A 10,169-nucleotide genomic window follows, 5' to 3' on the forward strand; every position below is an offset into this window, starting at 1 on the left:
GTTTACTTTCGGAATTAAATGCGTTCTGGAATTGCTGACACACAGCCACAACGTACGTGTCGCTGTGTTCACACCTGAGAGTGACACTGCATCAGCCTTTTACCAATATTCCCCCGCCCCTGCGTTTGCCTTACACGGCCACAATGCTGAGTTATCCTCAGTTGCTCAGGCACACAAGTTTCACACCTGTCTCCCTGTCAAGTGAATGTGGTGTATCCTTTTGTCATGCAGTCTGAGACAGACTTCCAACACGACTTCAGTTTTGGGGGTGCAGTGCTGCGACAAGAGCACTGAAGTAACTGCTCGTGTAAGTACATCATGTTAATATATCGTATTGAAGGCTGAGGCCTATTTTACTGTACCGCTCCTTACAGCGGAGCGGTACAGCACAACCGAGTGGTTGTGCATTTGTCGCTTGTTTCAGAGGTTCGCGATTCGATCCCAGGAGTCGCCCTAGTTAATATTGCGGGTGTATTATCCAAAACTGCATTTCTATATGCTTCACAAATAATGTAAAAAAATAAATCCCATGTTATTAATGAATGAGGAGGACATGTGTGCTGGCGTCAGAATCAAAATTTGCAAATCTAAACAAGTACTCAGAAATGACTGGATTGGGTAAAACCACATGTATATATGTTGAACATCTTTCGCACTGTACATAGCCAACTGTGCTAATCGGAGGTGTGGAGGACAACAAACTGAACACAAAAAGCAGTTCTAAAGAAATTGTTTTCAATCTAGATTTAAAAGTGCATAGCTCCAATGGCTTCCTAATATCAGAAGGAAGAGCATTCCAGTTGGCCGCAGAAGCCCATCTGAAAGCGAGTGATGCGGTGACTGTCTTTGTTCGATGGCTTGCCAAAAGCCACTGCTGCTAGGATGATCCACCAATCCCATCTCTCGATTGCAATCGTGCATTAGCTGCACACCTTGCATTCGCTGTTGAACCACTCGTCCATCACGTGTTCCATCATCGCAACTACAGCACTGCCCTGCACCTGTGGCCGCCACAGTTGCTAACATTGTGTTGTTTGTTTAGGTGATCGGCAAGGCCCAGAAAGGCGAGCGGGAGGCGATGGACCGTGGGCTGGCTCGCATCGAGTGTGACATTAAGCAGGAGGTGGAGGGCCGGCCACACAAGATCAAGAAATACCTGTTGGAGTCGTTCCCCTTGCCAGGGACGAGCGCCGATCTTCGCCGACAGTTCACGACACAGCCGGCGGCCGAGATGGTGCTGCAGGTCTTCCAGAACGCCGAGGACATCTTTGTGAATAAGCTGAAGAAGGTGGGGCCATGGCGTCTGGACTTAATGCAACAAAATTACCTTGCGAGAACATTCATGCATTTGCTTAGATTTGTCAAAGATTTTCCATAATACATTTGTCCTCGGAATTATTTAATAAGTGATAATCGCCATACGTTTCAAGTCTGTGGATACTTCCACCATTATCAAAAGACTTGCTCTACCACTGAATTAACACTCCTCTATAATATTTAGGGCCATCGCTTTCACAAAATTCAGTCACACGTTGAAACAAAAGTAAGGGGGGGCATTGAAATCGGTCGGACATCTATGCATGTATCACCCTCTATTTGTCCCAACAGAGTGATATGGCTGCACGTGGTTTGGGTCCTTTGTTGTTTCTACCGACAGTGTGTGCAGGACTTCCTGGGGCAGGTGAAAGGGGACACGCCGGCCCGGAATATGTTTCAGTTGGCCCTGTGCTGTAGCTCCCTCGAGACTCCTCGCGACCTCGTGGTCAAGGAGAAACCGGCCGCGTTTCTCGGCAACATCAGCACTCCCGACACCAGACCGCCGCCTACTCCGGGGAGTAAGGAGACAAATTTGCATATACAGTAGACTCGAATATCTGCGCTAATGACGTGGAGGATGGCTGCAGATAATTAAAAATCTCGGATGATCCAAAGATATCTATTTTTTGCGGATCTCTATGCCACAAACTAACGATCAACCGATCGATGCACGTGCTGGGTGATAACACTTTCCTGCTAATTTGACCAAGTCCAATATCGGCTCAACTTTCATGTGACGGACATTACTCTCACGTTCAGAGTGGGTTAGAATGTGCTTCCCTTTACTCTGTAGACCAGAGGTCACTAGAAGCGATGTCAGAGGTAGCTTTGTGAAGTTCTCTTCTGTGGGCCATTCTCCAATAGGACGGGTTCCGCTGCTCCGTGAGAGATCCGAGTGGATACTCCGTCTCATGACACGATATCGAAAGCACAATCTGAATAAAATGTAGTTTCTCGTATTGTACATAAGGGATCAGACCACGGAGGACTGTCAAAATGCTGAGTGTGATCTTGAAATTTATCCTGGACTGGTTCGGGGGATAGTTGAACAATTTGAATATTGGGGCGATATCGTCTTGCATACGGGTGTGAGAAGTCTGCCAGTGGTTTTTTGAGTCCATCATCTTGATTTTTGGGTTAGATCATGTATACATGCACTAAATAATACGCGTTAATATGCACTATTTACGTGACCTAATCCAAAATCTCTATTATGGATAATCATTGGTCGCGAAGGCCTTCGTGTTAAACTTGTTTTTTGAGTAATCTGGAGAGTGATGATGAAACTTATCGGGAGGCCGTAGATGAGACGTGGGGGTGGGGGGGCAGAGAGAGAGTTGCAGTTGTTGAGCCTATTGGAGCGAGTTACAGCATCGTTGTCCTCTCCTACAATGGCATTGCTTGTCTCCTTCGCAGAGGCAGTAGCCGAGCATCTGGTCCGTCTGCTGAGCCACGTAAGTAAGATGGCAAAGCCCCCGAGCCTATCTGCGCTGTTACGCGTGGAGAAGCAGCTTGCCGAGCATTTTGACTCGTGCGACCTCCCCAGCCTGGGCCTCGGCTCCTTGGACATCCTCCATCGCAACGCCCAGGTGCGTACGTGGCGTGCGTGAGCCCACCCGCCTCCAGCTGGTAAGAGGCAGTACAGCAAGTATGTGTACGACACTGCCCGTGCAAAGTTTGAGTGTACTTACCGCCTCCGAGTGGCGCTCAATGTTAAGTTTGTTTCCAAAATTGTGCGCGGTAATATTAGTTTATTATTACGAACTTAAAACTCATTTGTCGATAACTCGAATACGTTTAAGCGTTATGTAATCACTGCCAATGCAGAGCACAACAAAGTGTCACGTAAGATGCATGGGTTTTCTCTTGTCACTCTTAAAAAATATCTGTGAATTTGGCAAACATCCCAAAGGTAGATATTGAAAATCACCGTTAAAATTGAGTGTACAGCGGTGACATTCAGATAACATTTATGATAACACTATATATGCAAAGTGGCCAGGTGGCTCAGATATCAAAGCGGTGCGATGACAATAATTAGATTCTGGGCTTGAATCTGGATTTTGACCGCTTGGGTTGAAACCGAGGTCTCAAGTCTTATCAAGTCGATCGTCCGAGCCCCGTCACCAGCGACTGCACAAAATTACAGTCTCATTAAACTTGGGTTTTGCACTTCATTTTCCTAATTCCATCTCTGAGAATAACAATTTCAGCTTGACTCTCGTGCGCCGCACAATCTCATAACACAGCTAATGTGAAAGTGTTGGCTCCTATTGTGTACAAGATAAAAGGCCACCCATCGCATTTTATGACACAGGGCCTGCACGGCTATGCGAGATTTACGCATGGATGATTTATTTGTCTCTTGACATTACGCCGATAGTGCATTTGGAAAACTAAAATTGAGAACGAATTTTGTGTTAATTTGCAAACTTAAATCTGTAATATTTAATCAGTTTTTGTGCACTGCATTGTGAGATGCAGCTCCATGCGTATCGTTTAGCTTTAAGCCGGTGTTTGCCTTGCGGTCGCCTCGGTGTCAACCAACTGATGTTGACGGATTTGTTGTGTCTGTGGTAGCTGTTGGAGGAGACTGGGGTTGTGATCTCTGCCCTGGGTGGATCTGGAGCCACAGCGGGAAGCTTCTGTCCAAAGCGCGACGAGCTGCATGGAGTTCATCCACCAGTGCGGCAGCCTCGACACCGCAGCGGTGAGACACGGGCCCCAGTAGGGGCCACAGGGGCGGCTCAGAGATGGGGATAAGGATTTGGAGATATAGGGCGCTCGCGTAAATAAACTCTTCAACTCAAAGCGCCTTACAGCAACGTCTCATCTCAACCATTCCATTGCTCTACGGCAGTCTACCCGAGGGGACCCCCCCCCCAATGGCAGCTGTTCCTATTTGGCACGTGGTGCACGCACTACCGGCCTGTGAATGGACATGTCTGCCATTCGGGAGCGATGTTTGATTTTCCTACGTGGTTTTTTCCCCGGTAAAGTAATTTGCAAGTATTTGATCTGATTTGGCAAATTTGGAACATGATGCGGTTACACGTGGCCAATTCTATTTTTTTAATACGGCGTCACAGGATTATTATCATACATTGTGAAACAGATCTCTTTGTTTGTGGTGAATAAACTGGCAACATTAACCAGGGCGGATGCTGGGCTTGATCCGAGAACCACCACTCGGCCATGTTTCCATAAATTTGTGCAGTCACATTAACGCTGTTCACGTCGTACGCAATGGACACTTTATTATTAGCACCACCTCTGGACCTGTTTGGCTCCTGGTCCATTTTGAGAGGTCTTGTAAGGGCGACGTATTACAGTTTGATTTTATATCGGCACAGCAAATGGCCAATGGAAAACCACCCGTTCCGTGGGGGTGCTACGCGCTGGCACGGATCGGATGCGCCAGTGGAAAAGGGCTGCTAGCAACTCGGCCGCCTCCAAACGAAAGAGAGAGGGTTCCAGGTCTCTGTTGTTGGCTGTGTGCTCTGCAGCTGCCGGCCGTGGACTGCGCTGTGGGGCAGCACTACGGCGTGCATTCCTGCCGCAACCTTGGGCACGGCCCCGTGGCCAACCTGGTAAAACTGGCGCAGAAGGCCAAGCCCGGTGGCAGCAGCGGCGGTGCCTATCGGTGCGCCATCTTGTACGAGGAGACGGCGCTGTGTGCTCGCGACTCGAGGTTTGGCAGCCCCCTCCAAAGTGCCCTCCTCCTCACCCCTCTGCTCACCTCGTGATCTGCCTGACCGCCACGGGTCGCTCCTCAAAATTGTTGAGTCGGCGACAAACACTTGGGGTTCTTTAATCTTTCACATCAAAGGGTCAGTGAGCCACACCAATATGCCATTGGTAATGTAACTTAAGGATTCAATGTTCAAGGCAAGTGATTGTCTAGACAAACTGATGATTGTGTGTGTAACACCCCTCTGGCAGTCCACTGCCTGATGAAGGCCTCGCCACGTTGCTTTGGTCATGGGGGTTGTTGCACCAAACTTTACCACGCTTGGTGAAGGGGGCGGGGATTAGGTTCAGGACTGGTTCAGATATCAGTCACCACTGACTTTAGCCATGGCTAGGAATCCAACTCGGATCGCCGCGTTAGTATCGCAGTGCACCAAACATTGCAGCAGTGCTTCAGAAATCATTCTGAAGTTGCTTGATATTGCACACAGTATGAATAAACCATCATTACTTCAGGAAGTATATTTTTTATTAAAATGTTACTTTGTACATGCTGTGATCGTAATAAAGAGTTGTGCTAGTTAGTAGTAACAGCGCGATACATCGGTTAAATCGATTAATATTTATTATTCAGCTGACAATTCATGTATTGAATTGCACGTGTAAGAATCAACTTCTAAAAAATTGTATCGCTTTTTATTTTAATAGTTTCACATTGCCACTGCAGAGAGTCGACATGATCAGTGTAAGTTCAAAAGAACTGACACACCTTGTGAAAAACCCAACGCAGAAGATCCCTGGGCTTGATATTCCATGAAGATCATGGTCCCCCTAAACCGCATCTGCACAAACCATGGCAGCTGCGGATACCTGATGCACAAATGGAAAATTTTAAACTCTCCAGTGTTTGACTGTGGTCATCCAGAACAGATCGTACAACGTGAAACGACGCAATAGAAAATTAAAGTCAAGCCACAGTGTGATTGTGACCATGCAACCCAAACTATGCACGATATTGTGAACCACAGTCGTCTGTGCTCCTTCAACGGAGTAGGAATAGTAACCCTACACGAAGTTTCTCCTGAAGCCCTCTCGTCGTGACCAGCAGACCTCGGACATTGGCTTATGGCTCCTGAACATGTTGCCCTCATGCGCTGGAATAGAATAGCTCAGGGGTTGGCAATCTGCGTCTCCCGGTGCCGCATGCTGCTCTTTAAAGACTGTTTGGTGATGTTATTTATGAAGGACCACTGTCTCGTATTCACCACAGTGCATTGCGCCTCTTGAAATATTGAGTTGAGTAATCCCGGTAGTTGAGAAACTAAGGTAGTTGAGTACCCCGGGAACACGCTGTGGTTCGTGTCGCGTTAATAGCTCCGTACCGTGCCGTGTAACTCACTAAGCAGCCGATTGCTCGCGTGCAGTGGTAGTGCCGTGTTCATTGATAACACTGCACACTCCGTGCAGTGGTAGTGCCGTGTTCATTGATAGCACTGCACACTCCGTGCAGCGTTGTGTGAGGATGGCTCACTAATTGAAAGGGGAGTCGTAGCTATCGCACTGTGGGGTGGTCATCGCCCTCCTCCCGCTGGGCATGTGCCGTGTGTGTTGTGTGCGTCGTGAGTCGTGGCGATGTAAACCCGGGGTAGCTCCTCTCTCCGTCTCTTCGTTTGTTGCTGTCCCGGCGAAGCTCGAGTTGGTGAGCGCAACGCGTGGCAGATCCGGCTTCACCCGTTCCCACTCCTCCCAGTCAGCGACTCCCAAACCCCCACTCAATAATCGCAGATCACTACCCAGGTCCTTACGAACCAAATTATTTTTAACTAAACTATTTTTTGTATTCTTAACAAAGTATCCACAGTTCAATTTTAAAGTACAATTTTACCGCGCACTGTATGTTTTCCTGGTGTGGACTGTGGCTGTTTTTGCTATTGTTTTACTGCCTTTCCCAAGCTTGGAAATGTATTCATGAATGAAATTGGAACTTATATACTTCATTTATTTACTAATTGACAAACTATTTATATTTTACCAGGTAAGGCCCACTGAGCATATATAGCAGTTTTTCAGAAGCGACCTGGCCATCGCAAATGATAGCTCAACGAAGTGGCTTATCGTCACGTGGACATTTATAGCAGACAAATATACAGCATGCGTCAGGGTTGGGATGGAACCCACGACCTCCTGCGTACCAGGGGAGGTAGTTAACATCTCCCAGCCACCGTGGTGCCCTGTGGTCACGTGAGGCCTTCCACTTCTGAATGGCTTGCGATGCATATTTGAACATTACTGCAAGCGTCTTAGCCTCGTTCATTCGGTATTCGAGGGGAATATTGCCATTTAGTAACTTTGTTTCAAATATCGTGCATTGAACTTTCGATTTTAATTTGCAATGTAATTGAGGGACTGTGCGTTGTCTTGTCGTGGTCTGGTGCTGTTGTTGTGTTGCTGAATTGCCCAAACTTGCATTTGTTGACAAATCGGCAGGAATCTATGTACTTTGTATTTTTAGCAACATGCTTACATTTTCTCCGTCTTGCCTCTCATATCGTTTTTGAACATACCTCGCTGACCCGCCCCTACTGGACATATGTGAAAAGAGCTTCATAGCTCATTGGATTCCTCCAGGATAAAAAAAAGATTCTGATTAATCAGTGGCACTGCCAACAGCCTGCATCCACACACGACCAAGCACCCTTTGTAATGCCATACACATGGTTCCTTTCCCATAGACATGTAATTTTGCAAATGTGCAGAAAAGTCTGCCGTATGAGAATTACTCCAGACAAGTTTAGAGTATTAAACGTGACCTGTTGTGACTCATCTAATGTGTATCGCGTGGTCGTCAGCACAGAAAGATGCATCTGGTAACGTCCTAATGGACCAAACATCGTAAAAAGGAGGCTGGGTCTGCGTTGTTCAGAGTGACCACCATATACAGGGACTCTTCTACTTACGGACGAGTTAGGTTCCAGAAGTCTGTTCGTAAGTCCAACTTTACTCCTGTCGATTCCAAACATGTTGTACGGCGTGTACACTAAACACAGGGAATGGCTTTAAGAGTTGTATAATCTCCTGTAGACGTAGACGCCACTGGTTCTTCACGTTGTGTAGATGTAGATGCCACCACCACCATCTATTGCGTGGCGGTTTGAACTTATGAATCTCGGTACAAACAGGCAACTGGACATATGGAGAGGTTTCTTTGTATCTCTGAGACTTTCTAAGTTGAATGTTTTTTAAGTGAAGGAGTCCCCGTAAATATTTTTGAGGACCACTGGGATCTTCAGTTTAAACCGTGAGTCTTGGAGTCATTGGACCAGAAAGAAGTGAGACAAAAACGACAGTAACATTGAAAAATATGTACACAGGGCAGGGAGGGCCCAGCCACATGACAGGATTTATTCAGCGGTATCGTCACGGTAACAGAAACAGTGCTCCCGAATGAATTGCAGAATCCCCCGAATATTCCGCCTCAGGCGGGAGAATCTCCGTCCAGGCCCGCGTGACGCCTTTGGCCCAATCTTGTCGACGGCATCATCATCATCATCCTCCTCTTGTTTTTGTTGCCTGGTTGGAGATCATGGCCCCGCCTGGCAAATGGACGCACGCGCCATCGTTAGCACGGTCGGCTACAGTTAGCACGGTCGGCTACGTACGCGTTCAAAATTATTTCAACGTACAGACATGCGCGTATTCATTATGCCACCGTCTGCCCCATCATGCATTCTCGGCTGTGCTTACACTGGTTGCTGCAGTGCACCTCATATGTGTCCGGCCGCTCAAATGCGAGGTAGGAGGATGCCACACATCTCTCACTATGGCCAGTAGCGGAATGCTACATTCCTATAACAGGAGCCAATGGTGGTGTATAATAGGATCACCGCTGTTGACTTCCCACAAAATGGGATTCATTATTTGACTATAGCTCGGGTTGATAAATAAGCTGTTAACCTTCTTGACCTAGATTTTGAACTCGCAAGCGTACAGTGATCGTGGAGTGCTCTAACCGCAGCACCTCCAAGTGGGATGCAGTGCAATTAATATATTTATAATTAAGATATATATATATGTTTTACTAGGAATGCATTTAGCTGCAGATTGGTGGAGATGAGGTTAGGGATAAGATATTACATCCTTTGGAGCCCTGGGATATTTACATCTTCAAGTGAGATGAACTAAAGAGGTGAATGCCATTACAGAATCCTCATTTCACAACTCCTCATGAAACAGATTCCCCGTTCTTAGTTTTTTCGGTAAAGTCACGTTGAAGAGAAACAACAAAATAATAAAATATATATAAAACAATAAAAATTCTCACGACGTTTCGACCATAACTCAAACGGTCGTCTTCAGGTGTATTGGTTCGCATAAATTTATTTGTAAACGGCGCATTTATTTATTTATAAAAAAATAAAAAAACGGTTAGCGCCACGCGCAACGATTTGGCAGTTTACCCAGGACTAGTCCATCTATATTCTGAAAAGAGGAGGGGGGAGACGAAATTTTTTATAATGTATGCTGTCTGAAAGCCACTGTAAGCGTGAACAATCAATTAAGACCTGAAATGGTTTATCAAATCTTTCCAATGATTGCTAAGATAGAATCCATCTTCTCGGTTGAAATTGTCTCTGTGCTTGTATATGTGGATAGCCTCATGAACGAATCTCTCATGGAAGCCAGATGGCTTACAAAGAACCTCTGTCTTGGAAAAGTCAATGGCATGTGAGCCTACTGAATTAGAACAATGATCTGCCACGGCCGAGGTGTTGGTCCTACCGTGTTTAAGGTCTGCTTTGTGTTCACGAATGCGGTCCGAGACATGGCGTTTGGTTTCTCCAATGTAACTACTACCACAGAGGCAACTTAGTTTGTAGACACCAGGGTATTGTATGTCCAGAATCACATCTTTTACAGACGGAACCAGATCACGGATTTTATGTAATGTGTTGAAACGGACCTGGATCTTGTGTTTATTCAAGATTTTGGAGATCTTTTTTGTGATCCCAGCAATGTAGGGTAAAGTGATGGTTTTGAAAGGCTCCTCAAGAGGGTTTTTCTTCATGGTTTGAGTGATAGCTTTGCAGATTGTATAGTCGGAGTAACCATTAGCCCTAAGAGCTTGGTGTACGTGCTTGAGTTCACTGCTTATGTGTTCCTGG

The 10,169-nt window shown here is 46.4% G+C and overlaps 1 protein-coding gene across 1 annotated transcript; it reads left to right on the top strand.

Moving 5' to 3' along the window:
- The first annotated feature begins 1,661 nt into the window (after positions 1-1,661).
- Positions 1,662-7,541, top strand: LOC142930147 (uncharacterized). Its single transcript, XM_076072211.1, has 4 exons — positions 1,662-1,835; positions 2,734-2,906; positions 3,898-4,027; positions 4,824-7,541. Exons 1-4 carry the CDS (start codon positions 1,709-1,711, stop codon positions 5,129-5,131), a joined length of 738 nt encoding a protein of 245 aa, XP_075928326.1. The 5' UTR covers positions 1,662-1,708; the 3' UTR covers positions 5,132-7,541.
- Positions 7,542-10,169: the final 2,628 nt, after the last annotated feature.

Source organism: Petromyzon marinus, chromosome 37 (assembly GCF_048934315.1).
Source record: "Petromyzon marinus isolate PM22_M1 ecotype Great Lakes invasive population chromosome 37, UKy_Petmar_22M1.pri1.0, whole genome shotgun sequence".
NCBI lineage: Eukaryota > Metazoa > Chordata > Hyperoartia > Petromyzontiformes > Petromyzontidae > Petromyzon > Petromyzon marinus.

Bases quoted from the DNA above. Each gene is read 5' to 3' on its own strand.
- LOC142930147 (XM_076072211.1), top strand. From the start codon at position 1,709: ATGTTTCAGTTGGCCCTGTGCTGTAGCTCCCTCGAGACTCCTCGCGAC. The intron at 2,907-3,897 runs GTGCGTACGTGG...TGTCTGTGGTAG, and splicing joins TCCTCCATCGCAACGCCCAG to CTGTTGGAGGAGACTGGGGT. The intron at 4,028-4,823 runs GTGAGACACGGG...TGTGCTCTGCAG, and splicing joins GCAGCCTCGACACCGCAGCG to CTGCCGGCCGTGGACTGCGC.